This window comes from Arvicola amphibius, chromosome 12 (genome assembly GCF_903992535.2).
Source record: "Arvicola amphibius chromosome 12, mArvAmp1.2, whole genome shotgun sequence".
Taxonomy (NCBI): domain Eukaryota; kingdom Metazoa; phylum Chordata; class Mammalia; order Rodentia; family Cricetidae; genus Arvicola; species Arvicola amphibius.
Window position 1 is genome coordinate 66399744 of NC_052058.2, and position 25198 is coordinate 66424941.

The 25198-nt window shown below is 44.9% G+C and overlaps 1 protein-coding gene across 1 annotated transcript; it reads left to right on the plus strand.

Annotated features, from left to right (window-relative positions):
• The first annotated feature begins 432 nt into the window (after positions 1-432).
• On the plus strand, positions 433-18205 carry LOC119827574 (major histocompatibility complex class I-related gene protein). The gene is made up of 6 exons (XM_038349359.1): positions 433-579; positions 871-1118; positions 11536-11796; positions 12467-12742; positions 16930-17205; positions 17682-18205. Exons 2-6 carry the CDS (start codon positions 1064-1066, stop codon positions 17804-17806), a joined length of 993 nt encoding a protein of 330 aa, XP_038205287.1. The 5' UTR covers positions 433-579; positions 871-1063; the 3' UTR covers positions 17807-18205.
• The last annotated feature ends 6993 nt before the right edge of the window (positions 18206-25198 follow it).

The window sequence follows — 25198 nt, forward strand, 5'->3', positions numbered from 1 at the left end:
GTGGGAAAGGGAAGGCAGCTAAAAATGTCCTAGTTTTTAAAAAGCAAAAATTAGGTGACTAAGCCAGGCAGTGGTGGTGCATACTTTTTGCCGCATAACAAGCTGTTGTATGCACAGGTTCTGAGCTATGGGGCTAGGCCATCAGTCAACTTATCACTGCAGAAAACCAGGATGTTTGATTCTACTCCCCTCATGTGCGTGATAAACAGAACTTCACCGAGTCTTTCAACAGTCCTGTGGAAGACACGCCAGATTCCTTCCGAAGTGGAAGAGGCCCAGCCTGGGTGTAATTTGAGGTTCTGCCCCCTGTGAGAGAGCTGGGATCAAACTCAGGTCCACAGCCTGGACAGGAGCCAAAGCCTGCCTGCTCGCTGCCTTGCCTCCATTCTTCTGGCCATTCTGTGGCACTTCCTCTTTCCTGTCTTGCTCTGTTGCCCTGAACAAGTTCAGCTGCTGTCTCCTAACCTGCCGCGTGCTTCTGACGACAGCGTGACTACAGCTTGTTCTTGGAGATCGCTGTTTTCCAGCTTCAACCTGCGTGTTTGGGGCTATGGGTGAAAAAGTAAAGGAAAGACAGATGTAAGTAAAAATTACAGGGCTGTGCGAGACAGGTGGATGGGGAAATCAGACCGAGCAGGGAGTTCCAAATCTTGGAAACCAGGTGTCATTTTCTTTGTCCCTTGGTTAAAAAAAAAATCTAAGCTCTAAGAAAGAACCAAAGGCAATAATCTAAGTTATTAATCTTTGCTTCCCTATGCCTTACAAGTAATTGTGCAACAGTTGGGAACTGGGTGGAAAGAAGCTGATGGATTGGAGCAAGCGGTGTCTGGGACCAACAAGGGGTTAAGTTTTATTACTTTCATTTTGTAGGTCTCTATCCTACCTAGCAACTGATGATACCAGATACCTTTCCCTGTTCTTATTGGAGAAGGCCTTTCGAATTGCTCAATTTACCAAATTTCTCCGTGAGCCGGTAGAGTACAGGTTCTCAAAAGATTCACCAGGGGCCTGTCAACGCTTGAGATAAAAGAATCTGGAAAGAAAAGGAAGTTAGTTGGGGTTAATGATGCTCCTCTTCCCTCTCCTCACAGTACTCTGGGTACAGCACAGCCACGCCCGTAAGTATCCCAAGCATTCTTTACTCCCAAATCCAGAGCTGACGCACAATGGCTAATTCCTAAACTTGTGCAACCTACAGAAAGGCCAGGGGCAAATCTGCAGGCCTACTACACCCAAGACTTGAAGGGAGATGGACCAGTTGACCTGTTGCCAAGAGTGTGTGTGTTAGTGTGTATATGTGAGTGTGTGTGTGTATTTGTGTGTGTGTGTGTGTGTGTGTGTAAGCCTTTCTAGAAAACTCTATAACTTCCTCACTTTCCCTCTGAGAGCTGTCTTCTTACTTTTCTGCTATACTCTTGCTTTTCCTTGTTTCTCCTCTTTTCTAACAGTGAATCTCATTGGACTGTGGTGGGAGTTCCAGGGATGTTAAACAGTCCAATGGGTCCATTATCCAGGTCAATAGATAGTTTTCCTCCTCTACTCCAAGGGCTACCTATAAGAGAAGATCCAAGAAAAATAAGGCCGATTCTGAGCTTGTTTACTGGGGGTAGAAAATATTCATTGAAAGAAAGAAAGAGAGAGAGAGACAGAGAGAGAGAGAGAGACAGAGAGAGAGAGAGAGAGAGAGAAGAAGAAGAAAGAAAGGGAGAGAGAAAGAGAGAGAGAGAAAGAAAGAAAGAAAGAAAGAAAGAAAGAAAGAAAGAAAGAGAGAGAGGGAGGGAGGGAGGGAGGAAGAGAGAGAGAGAGAGAGAGAGAGAGAGAGAGAGAGAGAGAAAGAAAAGCTGGGTGATGGTGACACATGCCTTTAATCCCAGGAGGCAGAGGCTGGTGGAGAGCTAGTTCCAGGACAGGCTCCAAAGCTACAGAGAAACCTGTCTCAAGAAACAAAAACAAACAAACAAACCAAACCAAACCAAAACAAAAAAAGTTCTTGGGCAGGAGAGATGGTTCAGTGTTTAAGAGCACTGGTTGATCTTCCAGAGGTCATGGGTTCAATTCCTAGGACTCACATGGCAGCTCACAAGTGTATATAACACCAGCTCAAGGGGATCCAACACCCTCAAACAGACATACATGCAGGCAAAACAATAATATGCATAAAATAAATAGAATTAAAATAAAAACAAAAACAAACAAAACCCCCAAGTTCTTCATGGTTTAAGGATCTTGTGTCTCTAGGGAAGCAGAAGCCGTGTGTGGCCACAAACACACGAGAGTCCTTATGTGACTGACAGAAGGCTCCTCTTCTTTGCCCTAAGCAACTGCTTTCTAGCTGGTGTTGGTGCTTCTGAAGGTTCATAGGAGAATTCCAGAACTCAGACCAGACCACCTAAGCGGCTGACTGATGCGCACGGAAGGAACTCTTTCAGATCATCTGTGTATTAATTCACAAATGTGCCGGATGATTTGGGGATTAGAACAGCTGGATATGGTGATGCTACTCTAGAGGAAGAAAGGAAGGAAGGGAGGGAGGGAGGAAGGGAGGGAGGGAGGAAGGGAGGGAGGGAGGGAGAGAGGGAGGGAGGGAGGAAGGGGAAGAGAAGGAAAGGAAGGAAAGGAAGGAAAGAAACGAAAACAAGAAGGAAGAGAGGAAGGGGGAGAGAGAGAGATTGGTAGCACTCACATAGCAGTCAGAACACAGCTCTTTCGTCTTCAGCCCAGGCCTTTTCTGTGATACCACTAGATTTACGAGTAGTTGGATAATCTGTAGGAAAATATGAGAGGGTGTTGCTCTGTGCTTCCCTGTTTGCCTTTAGGCTGACTCCTAAGGTGCCTTGCTGCTCTGTTGCTTACAGCGCAGTCTTTTTGCAGATTATTCTGGTTGGTTCACCTGGTAGGAGGCACTAAAGAAGAGAGAACAGCGCACAGGAAAAGAGAGATGGGGTGTGCCTAGCTGGTCCCTTCCCGTCTTTCTGAGTCTTAGGCTGTAGCTATAGCTTTCTACAATGTACATTGTTTTGTTTTCCTTTTTCTGAAAACCCCTCTTCTTTACAGCTTTCTGGGTTTCAGTAACTCTCATTTGCTGTTCATTTCCCTTGGATCTTAGGGGTGAAAGTGTTTTTTTATGGTTGCTTCATTACTGTCTCTCCATGGTACCTATCTGGTGAAGGCAGTTTCCTGCTGGTGACGCTTGCTAAATGAGCTTTGAGGACAATGACAGGGAAGGGATTTTGGATTTATGGAAAATAGCTTAAGGTCTACTTAATATTTGCGCCCAGTGTTACCCATAAACAGATACTTTTACACCGTAGATGGATGGAGGATATGGGGAAGAGAAACCCGAATGCTCAAGACATAACTCCCAGAAGTGTTAAGATAATTCCCATATTACTCCCAGCGTGTTGCTTCTTAAGCTGCATAGCCCACAAGGGATCACCCCTGCTCCTTCCTCTCATAGCACCTGTTCACCGTTCTCTAACTCTCTTTCCCCAGAATCTTCCCTGAGCAGCTCCCCTTAAAGGCAGGAAGAGGCAGCTCCATTTCCCCTTTGTTTCTGTGACTCTATCTATTCCCAGCAGGCACTTAAATGCTTCCTGAAAGGCCTCATGTTTCAAAGTAACATTCCTAAAGCATTGAAACCACCTGCTGGAGTTACAGTGAGCTTGGACAATGATAATGAGTTTGAAACTGATCTACTGTAGTTGCAGAATTTATGTAAAAATGAGTGTTTTGTGCTTTTCCAGGTTTTCTTGCCCTTCATTTCAGCAGGTGTGAAACTGAGCTGATGAGGTTTGCCATTGTAATCACACTGGGGACATCGTGCATGTCCGCTGCCTAACCATATATAGTATGTGTGCTTCATCTTGATATAAGCACAGTTAGTCTCTTTTTGTGGTTGGTGTTGGTGTTTTAGTTTTCTGAGACAGGGTTTCTCTGTGTAGCCCTGGCTGTCCTGGAACTCACTCTGTAGACCAGGCTGGCCTCAAACTCACAGAGATCCACCAGCCTCTGCCTCCCGAGTGCTGGGATTAAATGTGTGTGCCACTATCGGCTGGCACAGTTAGTCTCTTGATGTTATTAATAATTTAATAGGTGTGCTAGCTCATTACATCAATCTACTTTATGAACAATGCTTCAGGGGCAAGGACAGATCACAGACAAGTCAGTCGTGCTCGTGTTAGAAGACAACATTTGTAGACTATCTGTTCAGAAATCTTGAGTTCAAAGAATTAACAGGAGAAAATGTGGACATTTGCTGAAAACTTTATTAGACTTCAGTCTGCTCCCATGGAGCTCTTGCCCAGGTCCATGCAGAAGAAATTTCTCCAAGGCAGTATTTCACTTTCTTAAGGCTCTCTTCTTCATAGGTGACATTGAATATATCTAAATCTGAAAAACTCAACTAATTTATAGATTTTTCTTTTAACTAGGCAGAACAGCTGTCTATTCATGCTTGACCACAATCCTCTCGCCCCAGAGGATTGCTGAAAATTGGAGGGAGGAGGTCTAAATTAAAGATCAAACATATAACTCTTTAAATGCTTTGATTTTTATGAAGCTTAAATTGAGACAGATGACAAAAGGCGTTATTTCTGACATCTAAGTTTATATTCGAGAAAATCTTTTGTAAAGACAATACTTTTTAAAAGAGTATATGTATCAAATCACATTTTATTACAACTTCAATGAATCATTTAAAGACTAAGATTTGCCAGGCACATGCCTTTAATCCCAGTACTCAGGAAGCAGATCTCTGTGAGTTCGAGGCCAGCCTGGTTTCCAAAGCAAGTTCCAGGACAGCCAGGGCTATAGAGAGAGGTCCTGTCTCAAAAAAACATTAATAACCCAGGCATTGGTGGCGTAAGTCTTTAATTCCAATATTTCTGAGACAGAGGCAGGCAGATCTCTGATTCAAGGCCTTATATTCCTCTCTCTGCCCAGTCATAACACTTTCTGACTCCACCTCCCTGGGATTAAAGGTGTGAGCTACCACGGTTTGGCTCTGTTTCTCTTTTAGACCGATTTAATCTCATGTAGGGTGGCCCTGAACTCACAGAGATCCATCTGCCTCTGTCTTCTGAGTGCTGGGATTAAAGGTGTGTGCTACCACTGCCTGGCCTCTATGGCTAACTCGTGTGGCTAGCCCCGCACTCTGATCTTCAGAAAAGCTTTAAGCACTAAAGCACAAACAAATATCACCACATTACAGTTCCCCCAATATGTAAAGCATGCACCCTCAAGGATTTAGGCTTAGTTGTCTGGAAAGGTCTTTGCCCATGGACTCCTCCTTCACTAAAGACTTAACTCTGCTCAATATTATCTGATCATAGAAGCCTTTTCTGGTCCCTTTAAGATATTGGCCCTCTCCACACCATCTTCTTTCTCTGCTTTAGTTTTCTTTATACAATTTATTACCACTTGGCCTCATATATTTGTTGACTGGGACTATTCCTTCTAGTAATTATCTCAGAGGACTGGGAGTTTGACTTATTCATTCTTGTACCCCTAGCACCTTGGACTATATTTACTAGAAATTCAGAAAAGATTAATACATGAAATGAGATCTTGGTAACCTTTGAAAGGGTAGTGCACTGGCTGGTTTTGTGTGTCAACTCGACACAAGCTAGAGTCATCAGAGAGGAAGGAGCCTCAGTGGAGGAAGTGCCTTGATGAGATCCAGCTATGAGGCATTTTCTCATTTAGTGATCGTAGAAGGATGACCCAGCCCATGGTGGGTGGCGTCATTTCAGGGCAGGTGGTCCTGGGTTCTATAGGAAGGTGAACTGGGCAAGCCATGGGGAGCAAGCCAGGAAGCAGCACTCCTCCATGGCCTCTGCATCAGCTGCCTCCAAAGTCCAGTCCTGTTTGAGCTCCTATCCTGCCTTCCTTCAGTGTGAGCAGCAATGCTGAAGTGTAAGCCAAATAAACTCTTTCCTCCCCAACTTGCTTTTAGGTCATGGTGTCTCATTCAAGCAGTAAAGACCCTAACTAAGACAAGTAGCCATGACAGAGTAGCTATTATGGCTTCCATGGGTGTTCCTTACAGGCTTATGTGTTTGAACACTTGCTTTCAAGATGGTGGCATTGTTAGGATATTGTAGAGCTTTAGGGCATGGGACTTAGCTTTCAGGCTTAAGGCTGTGGGAGCAAAAGTTGAGTTATTGGTTGACCCTGCTTCTATCCCAAGCCCAGTACTTCCTGACTGTGTAATGTGAGGATGGTGTTCTGCAAGATAATCCCAGCTTCCCTGCGTCCTCCACTACAATGTACTCTGTCCCCTTTACCCGTTATACAAATAAATCCTCCTGCTGTAAGCTGTTTCTGTCAAATCAAGTATCATGTCACAGCAGTGAGAAAAGTAATGCACACAGAATATGGGCTCCAGAGGTGGGGCCGTTGTGATGGGAAACCTGGCTGCGCAGTTCGTAGGACTTTGGAAGTGATGTGGAAAAGTAATATGAAAAGGTTTGGAGCTGTAGGCTAGCACAACATTAGAATGCTGTAAAGAGAGCCTCATGGGATATTCTGGCAGGAGTGTGGAAGACCAGATGTTGAGATAAAGGAATATTCCCTCATCTGAGAGACAAGGAATATTTGCTCATGAGTTTCAAATGGCAGCAAGGATTTTTTTTCAGGAATTAAACTAGAGGACATTTGTGTTATAGTCTGACAAAGAATCTATGTTCTTCCTGTGTCCTGAAAGTCAAAATGGGGCTGAATTAAAAAGTAACATACCAATTTGTTTGGTGAAGAAAATTTCTAGCCAGCGCAGCATGCAGACAATGGCAGTTACTGTCCCATGCTTTTAGCCACAGTACAGTGATAGACAGCAGAAAGCAGAAAAGAAACGTTTCAAAAGTGCGTAGTTTGATAAGGAAAGGAACATGAGTTCAGTTGTCGTCAAAGCAACTGCAGAAAGAGCTGGGATAATTAATAAAGATATTAATACAATTAAAGGAAAATCTCACATTCTGTATGAGGCCAGTGGAAATGCTAAGATCTCTTGAAGGCAAGATCTCACTCATCAAAGGCTCCACCTAACTCATCCAAACGGGACCACTTAGGGGCGTGTTTTCTCGGGTTCAGCTATGCAGGTGCTCAGAAGCCCCCGGAGCTATGTTGAAAGGCAGACATCTTGAGCTGGAGGCAGAACTTGGCAACAGCAGCTGCATGGTGCCGGCTTTGCAAGCATGCACAATACACTGGTTATCAGGTTAAAGAGGCTCATACCGAGGTCTAGAAAACCACTGATCTTAGGCATCGTGTAGCAGGGTAGGATTCCTGCATGGAGCTCCCGAGTGGACTCTGCATGGATCCGTGAGGATGAAGCCTAGGATGCAATGAAGATCCCAAGATGTTGTAGGACTGCCCATAGTCCTACATCTGCTGAAGAAAACTGGGCAAGGTAGACTGCCAGGAGCAGAGCTGAACAGGTTGGACTCCCCAAACCCACTGGAACACAGATGACATTGCCACAACCCCGAGGTACTAGACGCGGAGCTGAAAACTACTTCTATCCCTTCTTCCCACAATGCCTAAAACCCCAAGGCTAGCTACCAGTAATCGCAACCGTATTTGCCTTATAAGGCATTGGGTTGCTTGGACCACACAACAGATGAACTTTGTTGACTTGGCTAAAACTACTAGCTTAGCCTTGCTTTGGTCCTATTTTCCCCGGCTATACTTTTGTTCCTCCCATTCGGAAAGGCCATGTTTACTCTGTGCCAGTATATTTTGAAAGTATATTTGTTTTTTGTTTTATAGATGTTCACAGTTAAAAGACTGCCTGATCTTGGGAAACTTCTTTTGGACTTTGGATTTTTCTTAAAAGATGTATTTTTTGCATTTCTGGATTTTTCTTAAAAGATGTATTTATTTGCATTTTATAAGTGAATGTTTGTCTTCATGTATGTATATGAATCACATGTGTGCTGTGCTCATGTGAGGCCAGAAAGGGGCATCGAATCTCTTGGAACTATAATTACAGTTTTGAGTTGTCTTGTGACACTGGAGACCAAACTTGGATCCTCAGCAAGATCAGCAAGTGCTCTTAACCCCTGAGCCATGTCTCCAGCCCCAAGATTTTGAACTTTTTGATCAGTGTTGGAACTCTTAGAACTTCAGGGGCTTTTGCAGTAGTAAAATGCATCTTGCATTATGAAATGGCCATGAGCCTCTGGGGCCAGGGCGGAATGCTGTGGTTTGAATGTGAAATGAACTTCCAGACCTGTATATTTAAGCACTAGGTGCTCAGCGGATGGCGTCTCTAAAGAGGTTGTGCAGCCTTTTGGACACGGAGCCTACATAACAGATGTAGGGCCTTATGGTTAGGACTTAAGGGCTAGAGTCCGGCACACTTCTAGCCTGAGCCCTCTGCTTCCTGACCCTCAGAGAGGTGAGGGAACTATACCACAAGATCTGGCAAACCCAGACCAGAGTGAGCCCAGCCACCTTGCCTTCCCACCATTATGGACTGGACCCCTTTATACCATGAGCCAAAATAAGTCCTTTTCCCCTTATGTTTCTATCACATATTTTTCCAGAAGGACAAGATAAGTAATTAAGATGGTGGCTAAGAAGCCAGATGGTCACATTTATCATTTTTAGGCTCATCATAAGATCCTGTCACGTGACAGTTGCTAGGACAGAGGACTAATGGTTCCCCGCTAAATGTAGCGCCATCAACATTGCTACATGCTTTGAGAAGAATTCAAAGGCTGTTTTAACTAAAAACACAATCATCTACTTCTCTCCTTGCTCCCACAAAACCTGGAATCCCAAAGAGTAGTTATCAGGAATCATCTTTTCCTTACTAAGGCGTTAGGTTTTCTGAAAAGGCAACAATAAAATGGTCTTTGTTGACTTGATTATCCAACCAGAGGAAGATGTGGCATGTGAGCCTTAGGGACTGGAAAAATCAGAGACTGAAACATGTCTGGCACAAGGGGGCAGGAGAGAGCACTGATACTCTAGGGTCTAGAAGGCTGTAACATCTTGAACTGGGGAAGCGCCTCTCTCTTAAGCAGGGTTGGGTAGTCATAGGTAGAGAAGCTCCCTATATGAGATCAGATTTTGATTCCTAGTTCCTTTATCATAGCTTCTAAGGCTGTCCTTACTTTGTTTAGGTAATTTTGAGCAATGTACTTAATCTCTCTGCACTTTTCATCTGTGAAATGGGAATTAAGGGACCTACCTTGAAGGACTATTGGGAGGACTGGATAGGTAGCCCCGTAGACAGATACTTGCCTAACTTGTGCAAAGTCCTAGACTCCCCAGTGCCACACAAAACCAGATTTGTTGATGCATGTCTGTGACCCCAGCACTTGGGAAATAGAGGCAGGATAATCAGAAGTTCAAGGTCATTCTTGACTACATAAAAAGTTTGAGGCCAGCCTGGGATACATGAGACCATGTTATGTTTTGTTTTATTATTCTGAGGAATTAATGAAACCCATGTTTCTCATTAGTATCGTACCAAACACATGGTACTCACTTAATAAACAAATTCAATTCTAATAGTTATGATGGAGGTGTCTGCTGCCCTTTAAGACTCATTGAAGCTGATCTGCCTTCATCTCCTTGGAGATTTCTATTTTTGTTTGTTTGATTTTTTTTGTTTTGTTTTTATGAGATAGGGTTTCTCTTTGTAATCCTGGGCTGTGCTGGAACTCACTCTATAGACCAGGTTGGCCTAGAACTCATAGATCTGCCTGCCTCTGCCTCCCAGTGCTGGGATTAAAGGCATGTGCCACTACTGCCTGGCCCTGGGAGGATTTCTCGAGGGACCACTTCTGTGAGTGCAGGGTTTCTGTCCTGACTGCTGTCTGTTGGTGCCCCTCTTTCGATCCTTGTGTTTGTTTGTGTTGCACACTTGTCGTTTCCCAGTTATGCTGTTAATTCCTGGAGGGAAGCTTGGTATCTGGTTCACTTCCCTCTTTCTGAATTTGCTCTGTATCTTGTCCATGGTAGATCTCCCATAATCACAAATCTCCGTGGATGAATACCTGAAAACACATGTCCAATTGCTTTGCAATCCAGTAACGTTCCTTAGAGGTTTATCAAAATGGCCCAACTGCTACTGCGCCAAGTTAAAGGGACGGTAAAGTAGCCAGCGTGTTGGTGTGAGAGTTTCTTGCGCGTTTGGATGGGATCTCCAGCAATGCCTAGCAGAAGTGAGTAAGCAGCAAATGCCCCTTGAGAAGCAGTTTGACTGGCCCAGCTAGACAAAGGGCCAAATTCTAGATCATAGATTTCAGCTCGAGTGACTAATGGTGATGATTCATAGAAAGGGAAGAACCAAACCTGATTTCATAATTATTGGAGCAAGGAAGGGGTCAGAGCAAACGGTGTGGAATTGACATTTGTGTAGAACAACGTTAGTCTTTCCAAATGACTCAACCTTAATAGTTATATCTTTGATCATCTGAGTAACATATTCAGGTAAGAAAGAAATTGTCACTGACATGATATGAAGGAGAGAGTAACATGGACTTTTCCTCATTTTCCCTGTTCTAAATTACTAACTTCACATCTGTCAGCAGACATTCCTATATAGTGAAGTGTCATTTTAGAAGCCCAGCTAGTGCCAGGCATGACTTGTACCTGGAGAGGTACCAGACGGACCCCAGGGAGAATGAGGAGACGGCTGTGGTGTCCTTGGCCAGCATACATGCTTCTGCCAACTCCCACTGCCCTCTCTCCCCCTGGCCTATTGTTAACCTCTTGTTAACCCTGAAATCTCCTCCAAGATGTCACCTTCTCTGTCAAGACATCCCCGAGAGCCCACATTAACATGATAGCCCCCATCCTGCTGCTCTGAGCTCATCTTACTTGTCTCCACCATGCCCTGAACTTTTTGGACAACCTGAGGGGTTCAGGGTGGGTGGGGAGGATTGTTTCATTTCGATTTACTTTTAATCCTTAGTGATGATCACAATTTTCATATTGGTATTTAAACAGAAGAAAAAGTTGAAAAATAAAAAGAAAGGAGATAAGAAGAATGGTTCAGGAAGGCAGGAAAAAGTGCTGCGCTTTCAGAAAGTGTTTTCCCCAGGAGGCCTGACTCTCAATAGCTGTTCTAGCTCTGTCTAATCTGGGAGGAGGGGTGCGCATCCCTGTGTGTGTAGAGATAAGGGGGTAGGTTGAGAGTTCTCAGTTATCAACCCAAGGGCTTTATTGGTAGTGCAAGTGAGTTGGGTTGTCAGGGTCTTCTCTCCCTCAGAGGTTCTGAAGGCTTCTTCAGGTATTACTCACTTAACCCCAGTCCAGTGAATGGTCTTTGGGCCTTCACCAAGACCAGAGCATCACACTGTATATTGCTTACAAGTTGAGGTTACTTGTAAAATTTCATCCTTGGTCACAGGGCTGAAGTCTTTACCAGGTTGTAATTCCTAGAGATTCGATAATGGTGTTGGAGAAAACAGTGGGACGGATGCGTTGAGTATGGGGCGAGGACGCTGGTATGGGGTTTCAGTGGAATGCAGTTAATATAGTCTGTCATCTGTGACTCTCACACTCTCTTTGTTTCCTCCTCAGGGACTCACTCCCTGAGATATTTTCGTCTGGCTGTTTCGCACCCTGGCCCTGGAGTCCCTGAATTTATCTCTGTTGGGTACGTGGACTCACACCCTATCACTACATACGACAGTGTCACCCAGCAGAAGGAGCCGAGGGCTCCATGGATGGCGGAGAACCTGGCACCTGGTCACTGGGAGAGGTACACTCAGCTGCTGAGGAGCTGGCAGCAGACGTTCAAGGAGGAGCTGAGGGGCCTACAGAGGCACTACAACCACTCAGGTGTGTGCAAGAGACGAGCACCCTCCCTCACTGACTACTTCCCAGGAGAAAGGCCCTGGGCTGCCTCAGGCCAATGTGACCAGTTGCTCACACCCTCTGTAGTCTCTGGTAAAACCCAGAAAATCAGGTGGCTGGGTTTCAGTGGCCACCATCTCCCTGTGGCTCTTCCACGCTATCCTTCTATGAAAATCCTTTATCCCTTGTCCCCATATTCGTATCCCATTGGCATCCAACAATTTTCTCTCTTCTCATTCTAAATTTGCCCATCTTGGGTCTTATTTTCTGATGGTTGGGCTTCCTGATTTGCTTGTTTCTGCACATAAACGTACTATATGAATTGTCCCAGAGATATTTCTGGCTCCTGCGTGTATCTCTTGCTCCTACACTGCACTCAGAATAGCTGAGAGATTTATCAATGAATCATTCAAAAGATAGGCTAATTCCCCAAGGCAGGCATCATCGTGACCCTCTGACATGCAGTAAGTACCCCATCAATGTCTATTAGTATGTAGGTCTGCAAAACAGGAACCTTCTGAAACCCAAATATACAGGCCTGTGTGGTGGTGTCTTCCGGAGCAAAGAGTGCTTTCGACCATGTTCCAGTTGCATCATCCGAGAAGCCCACCGTCTCTGCTTTCACCTGTGATTCCATAGCTTGTGTGTGTTTCAGGGCTTCACACTTACCAGAGAATGATTGGCTGTGAGTTGCTGGAAGATGGCAGCACCACAGGGTTTCTCCAATATGCATATGACGGACAAGATTTCATCGTCTTCAATAAAGACGCCCTCTCCTGGGTGGCTGTAGATAATGTAGCTCAAATCACCAAGCGGACATGGGAGGCCAACCTGCATGAGTTGCAATACCATAAGAACTGGCTGGAAAAGGAATGCATTGCCTGGCTCAAGAGGTTCTTGGAGTATGGAAAAGATACCCTAGAAAGAACAGGTAAAGAGGAGAGAGAACCTTGCTCTCACATCTGTAGAAAAACTGGCTTTGTGTCTAACTTCCTCTTCTGCAGGTGCTATTCACCCTGTGATGAAATCCATCTCTTGGTTGGACTGTTCTGACCTATAAACCCCTAAGAGAATTCTCATTAGTTGGTATTTTTAGCAGCATCTTGACAAGCCTTAGCAGTTCCACTTGTCTTGACAGAATGTAGTGCCTCCAAGGGCACCTCTATCAAAAAAAAGTCCTCCGTCTCCTGTCAGGGAGAGGATGGGAAAACTTTTGAGACTGGGACAGTTGTTACAAAGTATTTAAGAAGCAGGGTTCACTGGGTGGGAGTGAAAGGCTGGCCTGTGAGGACAGGCTTAGGAAGACTGGCTTTTTCTTACCAGGGGATTAACAGGACGATTCTTGTGGGTACACAGCTCTTCTGCCATAAATACACGAGCCTTTTGGTCAACTTCAAAAAAATGCAGAATGTTTCATGTTCAATGGGATGATTCAATTGTTTCAGAAAATCCCTGAACACTGTTGACCTTTCCCGGCAGAGTAATGTCTAGCCCAAAGGACTTTGCAGAGCTGGGACAAGCCTGGGGTGGAGAGGAGGGGTCTGGACCTCAGTTGTGAGCGTGTGCTGGGTGTCTAAATGCAGGCTTTGAGGGCAAATGATTAGAGTCTCATGGTGGCTTTCCTTCCTACTTGCAGAATAACTATCATAGCTATGCTCATTGGTTGCAGTTAACAAATCTGCTTCTAACAGACTCGAGCAGATCCTATTCAAAAACAAGAATCAGAATAGCATGGAGACCTAAGAAACCAAAACCATATTTGAAAGCTTTTCTCCATGGGAGGGGTCAGGGCAGGGGATGAAGGGACCAGCACAAATGTCATATCTTCATGGCTTCTCCATTCTGCAATACAAGCTACTGTCTCTGAGTACTTATTATATAAATAAGTAAATCTCAAGAGAACTGTGACTGGCCTGAGTTGGATCATTTGTGGCCTCTTTAACTAATCACTGTGACCACCAGGAAAACTTCAGAGATTTGCACTGGGCAACAAAGTTCTGGCAATTAATAAGGGCACAGCCAAGATGGCCTAATTGAGGAGATTCAACCAAGAATCCTTCACAAGGGGTCTAGTGGGGATCCCAGCAAGGGGTGGTGAAGATTCTGGAGAGGTGCAGTATGGGAACACCATTGCCCCAGTATGATCTGAAGGCAGGAAGAGATTTCGCTAGCAGAGCCCAGCAAGAGTTGGTGTGTGGAAAGGGGATCCTCACGGCGAGAGGCGTGGTAAGATCAGGACTTCCTCAGCTGCTGCTCTCTGCCTGAGGCAGTCCAGCTGGGAACTAGGGGCAGAACAGTTCCAGAGAAAGTGTGAAGGCCTAGGCAGACCACAGAGGGTCAGAGGGGACATCTGGGAGCCACAAAGAGACCCTGGCTGTTGCACGCTGTTTGAGTGATGGCTGAAGAGGAATTAAGATGAACGCTCCATCTGAGCCCATGTTATAGAGGGTGGCAGTTATGTCCCAAAACACTGTTATTTGGCAGGAACAAGTGAAGCTTCTAGAGGGTAGGCCAGCAAAGTCACAGTTTTGAGTGAAATAGGGCAATAGTAACTACTTTAAAGAAGCTAGTGAGAATAACGTGGATGAAAACACGAGCTAAGCTTTTGACTCTGTGCACATATTAAATATCACTGTCGCCTGACTGAAAATGTCTGATAGCCTAGATCTGGTTAAAATCTGTGGCCAGTCTTGGCCACCCTTAACCACTAAGATATTTTAGGCTAAGTCTCATCAAATAGGAAAAGGGGAAATAGTTTACTTTCCGATGTGGGGATGTCTGCCACATTGCTGTGTAGGATTTTCTCATCACTGTAACAGAATGCTTGGAACAAATAACTTAAAAGTAGGAAAGATTTTTTTTTAAAAAAAATTTATTTAACTTTATTTCATGTGCATTGGTATAACGATGCCAGATTCTCTGGAACTGGAGTTACAGACAGCTGCAAGCTGCCATGTGGGTGCTGGGAATTGAACCTGGGTCCTCTGGAGAAGCAGTCAGTGCTCTTAACCACTGAGCCATCTCACCAGCCCCAGGAAAGATTTTTTAAAAAAAAAAAAGTAGGAAAGATTGTTCACAATTTCAGAGGTTTGGGTCCATCCTGATGGGAAGGGTGTGGCAAAGCAGTTTACATCACAGTGGACAGGGAGCAGAAGGAGGAAGAAAAGCCAAGGCAAGATACAGCTCTAGTGCAAATTCTAAGTGGTCTTAATAATAAAACCCGGAGTCAGATATGGGGGAGGGGGTGTGAAAGCTGAAAGATCAGAGAAGCAGAGCAACCAGCCAATCCTCAGACCGAATGGAGTATCTTATCTCTCTAAGTCTTCAGACTGAATGCTCAGAGCTCCTGGCTCCTCCCACCTTATAATCCTCTTTCTGCCCAGTCTGTCACTCCTGTCTCCACCTCCCTAGTGCTGGGATCACCTTTGTGTGAGCTCTGTTTCTCTTTTAGACTGATTCAATCTTGTATAGCCCAAATGGCCTTGAACTCACAGTGTCTTGCCTCCTGAGTGCTGCGATTAAAGGTGTGTGCCACCACTGTCTGGCCTCTATGGCTAACTAGTGTGGCTAGCCCCGCACTCTGATCTCCAGGCAAGCTTTATTTGTTACAGCATAAAATATCACCACATATAGCCTCAGGGATTCCCCATGGGGACCTACTTCCTTTAGCTAAACCCCGCCTCTTAGCATTTCCAGAATCTGGCAAAATAACACCAACGTCTAGAAAGCGTGGATTTGACACATGAGCCTGTGAGGGACATTTTATGTTCAAAGCACACCAGCAGCTTTTGTTGCAAGTCTCCTGGCCTGCTGCTTGTCCTTGCATCCCTGGGCAAATAGTAGGAAAACACAGAGTCGCTAACAATTGAGGTTTAGAGGTCACTAGTTAATTTTGTTGGTTCTGCTTAGCTCAAAAACTCTGCATCGACTAAGAGGAACCTGGGTTGTGTGGGAAGAATGTGGAAAGTTTGACTTAAGTGTATGTGGTTCCCATTCCCTAACTCGAGTCACAGAGGTATCTCAGCCTTTGGTAAGAACCCATGTCTTGGGAGGTAGATTCATTCCTTGCAGGCATATTAAAATAAATAAACAAGCAAATAAAATTAATTAATTAAATTCTCTTGGCAGTATTTCATTTTGCATGTTGGAAAGTCTTTTCCTACAACTAAACCCCATGCCTCAGGTAAAAGACAAGGGAGGTAGGTCTGAGATGACAGCTCTTACCTATAGCCATGATGTCAGACAATAAGGTGGAGATGAGGAGGCAAGTCTCACAGATGGGTAGAAAGGTCCTCCGGACAGCGTGCTTGGTTTTGATATGGCTCCATGACCAGGTTGAGCTGGAAATGTTAAGACAACACCATATGGAAAATGAATGAATAAAGTCATGAAGAAGCAAGCTCACCAATGGATAACCCTGGGCTGGGCACGGTGGTACATACCTGTAATACTAACATTCAGAAGGCTGAGGTAGGAAGATTATGAGTTCAATCATCTTTGGGCATAGAGATGATGTCCCCTCCATCTCTCCCTCTCTCATCATTGTTAAAGCCCTTCTGTGATATTAACTTCTGTAGCTTCTCTGAGGGCACATGAGCTATGACATGTGCTTGTATCGGATTGCGTCTATCAGAGTACCAATCTGATAGCACGGTGCAGAGTTCAGAGCCCCATGGACCTGAGTTAGTTGTGTGTTTTTATTGTCACCAAACACAGATCAGGGATCTGTTGCATTCTACTCTCCAATCTCTTGGTGAATTACTTATCAAGACAAGACAATCACAACAAGACATGTTGTGACTTACTTTTCCTTGTCACACAAGGGTATTTCTAAGGTGCACAGTTGACAACTCCGATACTTTCTCCAATCACTTGAAGCTATGTGCCCTTTCTCCCTTCAGGGACAAAATGAGGTTCACTTCCATGTGTTCCCTAGCCTACTCCATAGAAGGAAGACTACAAAATACAAATTTGCTGTTGATAAATCAGGGTTCTGGTTCATTCTCAGTTTGAGATATTTCTTGCTACAAAGAAAATTACCGGGGGAACGTGTTTGAATACTGTATGTTCAGTACCCAAGAGCCCCCACCTCACTTTCCTGTGGCTGCTTCTCTCTAGAACCTCCAGTGGTAAGAACAAGTCGAAAGGAAACGTTTCCGGGGATTACAACTCTCTTCTGCAGAGCTCATGGCTTCTACCCACCAGAAATTTTCATGACGTGGATGAAAAATGGGGAAGAAATTGCCCAAGAAGTGGATCATGGAGACGTGCTTCCCAGTGGGGATGGAACCTATCAAACGTGGGTGTCGGTTGATCTGAATCCTCAGAGCAAAGATGTTTATTCTTGTCATGTGGAGCACTGTAACCTCCAAATGGTTTTTGAGGCTCCTCAGGGTAAGTGTGGGGGCGATGGCTGTCTGGGGAGTAAGCCTGAGGAAAGAGATAAGAAGCTGTGACGCCTGCCAGGAAGGGAGAATGGGTCACTGCCTCACCAGGTGGGCGGAACAATAGCAACAGCTATTTCTTTTAATGACTATTAAAGTTTTTATTTTTATTCTCTCTCTCTCTCTCTCTCTCTCTCTCTCTCTCTCTCTCTCTCTCTCTCTCTCTCTCTCTCTCTGTCTCGGGAGTCAGAGGCAGGTGAATCTCTGAGTTCAAGCCCAGCCTGGTCTATAGAGAGAGTTCCAGCACAGCCAGGACTACACGTAGAAAGCCTGACTTGGGACTAAATAAGTAAATAAATAGAAGATAGCATAGGCACATAGTCCACTTGTCACCAGATGATGAGGGTGGAGCTTCCTGGTGATCACAGTGACGCAGTTAACACAGATGGGAGAAACAACTTGGAGGTTTTTCTCATTTGGTTACAGAATCAGAAAGCGTTTTAGTAGTGAGCATGGCATCTGGGACCATAATCTTCACCATTGTCCTGGCTGGAGTTGGCATTCTGATCTGGAGAAGAAGGTCTCAAGGTGAGAGGTGTGAAGGGCTCTAGGGGGCTGATTGCGGTCCCCTTGCTGCAGCTCCCAAGACTTTTGTTTACTGTGTCTGCCATGCTGGTTCCATTTAGAAGCTGCTCAACCCTCATGTTGAGATCACCGGAGGGCCTGGGACAATTTCCCCCTCTATGGAGAAAATATCTGTTAATTGTCCCACTTTTCACAACCATTCTTCTATCTGAATTATATAAGAAAGTCCTCCTCCTTCAAAATTCACCTCTCAGACATGAACTGCTTACAAGAGGATGCCTTTGGAAAATAGGGCTTGAGATAAGGAACGGGGAAGGAGAAGCAGGAGACACGCTTTCAATGGCACAGATGACAAGCCCATTCCTCAGACAGGCACTACTGTCTGCTGTGCTTTAAGCTCCAATCTGGCTCGTGGGAAAGAGCAACGGAAAAGACAGGATGGCCCCAGTTGCAGAGCTGATGGCATAGTCTTGAAAGGTCATTTTCTATGTCTGATTTACTAGTTACTCAAGCTGATCACAGCAAGTATCAGTGGCACCTGGAGAAGGCTCAGAAGTCGGGGGTGGGGGCAGGAGCTTGCCTTTTCTTGACAGCCATGGACTTGAGCCCAATCCAAGGGATACTGTACTTGTGTGGTACTAGGTACTTGTAGGACCAATCCATTTGTTGTTGGTTGGTTCTTACTCTTTGTTCTTTTGGCCCTTTGAGGGGACCACCACCCAGCTCTCAAATAAATCACACGGAGAGGCTTACTTTTTCTTATGAATGCCTGGCCTTAGCTTGGCTTGTTTCTAGACAGCTCTTCTAAGCTTATCCAGTCTACCTTTTGCCTGTGGGCTTTTACCTTTGTCTATTTCTTTCTTTACTTCTTTCTCCATGACTTGCTGGGTAGCTGGGTAGCTGGCCCCTGGAGTCTTCCTCTCCTCCTCTTTCTCATGTCTTGATCTTTTCCTCCCAAATTTCTCCTTCTATTTATTCTCTCTGCCTGTCAGCCCCGCCTACCCTTTCTCCTGCCTAACTATGGGTTGTTCAGCTCTTTATTAGACCAATCAGGTCTTTTAGACAGACAAAGTAACACAGCTTCACAGAGCTGAACCAATACAACATAAAGAAAGCAACACATCTTTGCGTCATTAAACAAATGTTCCACAGCATAAACAAATGTAACACACCTTAAAATAATATTCTACAGCATCTATTCGCTAGAAAACCAGCAAAGATAACTGGTGGATGAGTAATGTTTAGTTATAAATAGAGTACAATCTGAATCCTAAACCAATTTGTACATTCATCTCCAGAAGAAAGCTCCTGCTTTTTTATCTTCTGGAGTTTGTAAATTGTGAGTTAAAATTTGTCAAGTTCCGAGAGAATCTTGAGAAAGGCTAGAACTGTCAGTGGCTGCTTCTAGGTTTTGCAGAATATTGTGTAAGTTTTGAGCTGTGAGGAAAAACACATGTAACTGATTAAAAACCTCTCTTCCTTTCAGAGCAAATAGAAGGCAACTACCATCCCACACCAGTCAATGTGTGCAGTTCTCCCTCCTAGGAGCCAGGATCTCTGCTCTCAGGCCCCAACCCGTCTGTTGTCGGAAGCCTCGGCCATACTCCTGACACAGCGGGGAATTTAGGGAATTGAGCGCTTGTGACAACAAGGCAGGAGCTACCAATTTTTCTTTGTTCTTGGGCTCCTGAAGAGCTGTCACCTTTCAGGCTCTTTATGGACTGACTCCTTTATCACCGTTGACTTTGAATACACTCTGTCTCACAACCCAATACTTCCCAGCATCCTATTTCTCCATGATGATTTACAAGTAGATTACAGAGTCTCAGAGATGCAAGGAACTTCCTCACTGTAGCAGGAGACGTCTTCCTATAATGCCACAGACTTGAGCATCCAGCCTCCACTTGACACCGTGTGAGGATCCCCCATTCCACCAAAAGACAGCCTTTCTTGTTCATCTTCTCACAAGAATGTTTGCCATGTACGAACCTTGACTATTATGGCTTTGACTGTGAATCTAGGGTTGGACCAACACATGAGAACATCCAGCAAGTTTCTAAACAGCCTGAGAATGGACTAGTCATTAAACACATATCATGGCCCAAGAGGAAACAGAAGCACAAAGTGGTTCTGCCAGAGAGCTTGAAATATTGGAAATGTGTCTAACTAGAGCTATGGCAATGACTTCACTTTTTATTGCTTCTGTGAGAATATAAAGCTGAATGTGATGGGACTCCTATAAGCTCAGTACTAGGAAACTGAGGCAGATGGATTTTAAGTTTGGGGCTAGCTTAAGCTACACAGTGAAACTATCTAAAACAAGCCAAAACAAAACCAAAAATCCTTAACAGAACAAAACCAGTAATTACCAGACATATTATCTCCTCCAGTAGAACTTCAGAGAACTCCAGTCACTTGTAATATTTGAATGTGAAAATAATGGAATTTGGTTGGGGATGGCTCAGTGGATAAAGATGCCTGCCACCTAGCCTGAGGCCCTGAAATCAGTGGTCAGGACTCACAAGCTGAAGGAGAGAGAACTGACTCCTGAAAGAAAGTTGTCCTCTGACCTCTGCATGAGTGCCGTGACACAAAATATGCCAAATAAATAAATGTAAAAAAAATCTTATAAATATGATGGTATATTTATGTCTCAAAAAGAGTCCTCCCTGTTGTGTCGTTCCCGTCCCGTCCCATTGTCCCCTTCCCCCCCCCCGCCCACCCCAGCCCTTCCCTTTCACGCTTTGGTGTTAGAGACTGAATTAGAACAGAAAAGACAGAAATTAGAATTGAACTTTTGGGGGCTGAGGGTGTAACCCAGTGGTAGAGAGAGCTTGCTTAGCATGTGTGAGGCCCTGGGGTCAATCTTCAGCACTGCAAACACACACACACACACACACACACACACACACACACCAACAAAAACTAAAACTTTAGATTTTTTTTGTAAATGGTTTAAAATTGTATTGTTTCTTAATACTCTTAGACTTGTGATTTAATTAATTCCTGTTTACTGATTACAAATGTTCAGGTCTACCAACAAGGTGGCACCCTAGTCTAAGTGTGACAGAGAACTTCACTCCTTCAGTCATGCTTAGGCTCTGAGTTGTCTTTGCTGAGTATTTTAGATCAAGAGCGCTGCATGAAGAACCTGTTTGACTGGTTTTGTTTTAGACTCCACTACGTTTATTATCTGTTTTCTTTTTTAGCGCGTACAGACCAAGATTTGTACAGAAAAATGGTAAACGGAGCAGGTAAGAAGGGAAGCAGTCTGAAGGAGTGGTGTGGGGGCTGGGCACGTTGCTCAGTTGCTAGGCTGCTGGGCTAACATTCAGAAGGTTCAGTTCCTGGGCCAGCATAAAACTGGGCGTGACAACACATGCGTGTAACTCCATGCATGTAACACATGCATGTAACACATGCGTGGGAGATGGAGGCTGAAGGATCACGGGTTCAAAGTTCCTCAGCTACATAGGGAATTCGAGAGCAAACTGAGATACATGTGATCCTGTCAAAATAATAACAACAAAATAAAAGCAGTATGATGACAGGTTTCTCGATGCCCTTCTTAACCTCTTGTTCCAACAATTTCCATGTTCCGACCTCTCCCTTATCTCTGAGGAACTGCCGCCTTTTTCCTCTTCTCGCTGTTTTTGGATGGAGAGAAGAGTGGTTTTGCTTTGTGTCATCAGGTCCCTTAGCTGGCCATTTTTCTGGCAGGGTTCCATGAGGTCATCATATTCTGATCCCCCCAGTCTGAGGTTTTGTCCTCATCTGTGCAGGTCAAGTGTACCCATGAGGGAATCAGATGGATGCATAAGGACTGTCAAATGCCAGTGCGCTCGCTTGCTGCCAGGAATGGAACGCCAAATGGGTCAGGGACTAGTGTCCACAGGGCAGCTCATCATCTAGCAGGAGGGTTCCCGTGAGAACAAGAACATCACAGAGAGGGGTCTGCTGACCCCAGACATGCCAGCCCAGGGACATATTCTTTTATCTCCTATTTTTTCATGGCAGTATATTAATTCACAGAATGTTCTTTTGGGAGGAGTGTGTCTCAAGCCACAAACAGTGGACAGCAAAGCCAGGAAGAATCTTTGGATGTCTGTCTCCAAAATCTGAGTTTCCCCTACTCACTTGGCAGCCTTGCCATCCTTAGACAATGACTTCCGTAGGCCCTTCCAAGGCGCCTCTCTTCAGAAGCTTGCCCACATTTAACCTTAACCTCTGTGTAAGTCTCTGCATCTCCCTCTTCACTTTGGGCTCCCTTTCTTTGCAGTCCTTCTAGCTTGTAATGACCCCCAAACCCATAGGCTATGTAACAGATCCCCAAACCTAGCTGCTTAAAGCAGCAATCATTTCAGGATCTTTCATGGCTTCTGTAGGTCAGGGATTGGGTAGGACTTGGGTAGGCAATGCTGGCTTCTATCCTTTCGTGGAACTGTAGACAATCGGAGGCTGGAAGCAAAACAGTGAAGAACTAGAGAAGCTGTGAGCACAACATAGGGTGTCTGCCTTCAAGCCAACCCAGGCGTCACCCCCTTCGGGGCGTAATGATGACTCTACGCTGGCTCTCTGTGTGGGTTAGTGTGAGCTTCCTCACAACATGGTGGCCTTGGAGCCATCAGATTCTGTAGGTGGTAGTGAGCTCCCCTCAGCTGGGATATTTTGCCATATTCTTTAGTTGGCCAGGAAAGTCACTAAAGCCTGCTCAGTTTCAAGGAGAAGAGGCGTAGATCCTGACACTCAGTAGGAAGATTGTCAAAGCAACATTATGAAGAGCATATGTAGATAGGAGTCACTGTGTATCTGTCTAACAGGCTTTGCTTAGGAAGCCTGAGGTTTCTGGTGTTTCCATCTTTGCCTCTCAGCATGAAGGTCAAGTTCTACTGGAGGGGAAATGGTGATGCCCGACAGTGGGTTAAATGAGCTGGGACCCTAGGGTTCCTAGGTGCCCTGGGTATAAGGTTTCCAGAAAGAGTGTAGGTGCCCTGTATCAAGGGAACATCTTGAGGCTTTCGTTGTGGCCTCCTTTGTCAAGTTCCCCTCTTCTTCCCACAGCTGGCAGTACTGAGGGAAAATGCTACACATATATAGGTAGCTTCTCATGTAGAAAGAGAAGCTGTCTGTGTATGCCACTAAAAGTTTGTCGTAGATCAAAAGCACAAAATTTTGCCCAGTTTTTCGGTGTCTGTCTTGTGAACCAGTAGAGTCACACTAACCCATATAGGACAGCTGTGGTCAAGACCCTCCAAATGTCTTAGTTAGGTTTATTATTACCATGATGAAAGACCATGACTGAAAGCAACTTGGGGAGGAAAGAATTTGTTTGACTTACACTTCCACATTATAGTTCATCACTGAAGGAAGTCAGGGCAGGAGCTCAAACAGGGAAGGAAGGAACCTGGGGACAGGAGCTGACGCAGAGGCCATGGAGGGGTGCTGCTTACTGGCTTGCTCATCATGACTTGTTCCTTTCTTTCTTCCTTCCTCCCTTCCTTTCTTTTTTGTTTTCTTTTCAAGACAGGATTTCTCTGTGTAGTTCTGGCTGTCCTGGAACTCTCTCTGTAGATCAGGATGGCCTCAAGCTCAAAGGTTTACCTGCCTCTGCCCCTCGCAAGTGTTGGAATTAAAAGTGTATACCACCACGGCTAGGCTATTAGCCTGCTTTCTTATAGGATCAAGGACCAGCACACCATGGACTGGGCCCTCCCCCATCAATCACCAGTTAAGAAAATTTCTTACAGCAGAATTTCATGGAGACATTTTTTCTATTGAGGTTCCTTCCCTTCAGGTGGTTCTAGCTGTGTCCAGTTGACATAAAACTAGCCAGACTAGGTCATGTGGCTTGGCCTGTCCAGCACTGATGGAGGAGAGTTATCTGTCTATGTTACTTTCATTGGTTAATTAATAAAGAAAACTGCCTTGGCCCTTTAAGAGAACAGAAAATTAGGTAGGCGGAGTAGACAGAACAGAATGCTGGGTAGCAGGAGTGGGGAGATGCTTCAGTCGCCATAGTGAGTCTCCATGCTTCTCCTCTCCGAGATGGATGCAGGTTAAGATCTCTCCTGGTAAGCCACACCTCGTGGTGCTACACGGATTACTAAATATGGGTTAAAGGAAGATGTGAGAATTAGCCAATAAGAGGCTAAAACTATGGGCCAGGCAGTGTTTTAAAAGAATACAGTTTCCGTGTAATTATTTTGGGTAAAGCTAGCCGGGTGGCGGGACACAGCCCGCCGCTTCTTTCTACACAGCACAGAGTGAACTTTGACCTCATTTGCCCTTTTGTTGGGAATCTCTGTGCAGGTTACACTTTACACAGCAACTCGCCATACCATTAAAACCAAGCAGACCCAACATGGAAGTAATTGAATTGATTTGGAAGGGAGGAGTGAGGGCAGGAATAAAAAGGTCTGATGTAGGTGGGTCTTCTATCTATCTGTTGTTTCATTGGCTAATTAATAAAGAAAACTGCTTGGCCTGATAGGTCAGAACATAGGGGGTGGAGTAGACAGAACAGAATGCTGGGAAGAAGGGAAGTGAGCCAGCGACCATGGAGCCAGCCGCCAGGTCAGACATGCTGAATCTTCCTGGTAAGCTACCACCTTGTGGTGCTACACACATTAATAGAGATGAGTTAATCAAGATGTGAGAGTTAGCCAATAAGAGGCTAGAGCTAATGGGCCAAGCAGTGTTTAAAAGAATACAATTTGTGTGTTTTTATTTCTGGGGCAAAGCTAGCCATGTGGGAGTCGGGCAGGACGAAAAGCAGGCCTGCCCACCGCTCCTCACTATAAAGGTCAGTCTACCCAACAGGGTAGAAGTAAATGCCCTCCTTAGTTCATCCAGGCAAAACTATTCCAGTCATTTTACATAATCACCATGTTTATCTGTAACGATCTATTTTTAAAATCTTTATATAACATTGCACGATCGGCTTCCATGATGCCTTGTATGTAGTAGAAGCTCAGTAAATACCTCTTGAGTGAGTCAGTACAGTATTTTGATTAGCTAGTCTTCATGTGCATGTGCAAAAGGACAGTGTCATCTTACAGCTGAAGTCAGAGAGGAGAAATAGCCCGAGTTGCTGCAGGCGCCCGGGGGTTAACAGCCCACAGCTTCTTCCGAATTCTTGGTGGAGTTCAGCAAGCTTTAAGTTGTTTAAAAGTTACTTTCATTAGTTTGTATATGAGTGGGGGTGGGGGCAGGGCACGGGCATGCCAGGGTGTACATGTGGAAGGCTGAAGTCCACTTGTAGAAGTTGGTTTGGTCCCTTTACCATCTAGATCAAACTCAGGTTGTTAAGTTTGTTAGCAAGTGCCTTTACTTGGTGAATTGTCTCGCCAACTCAACATTCTTTGTTTAATAAGGTTTAATATCACACACACACACACACACACACACACACACACACA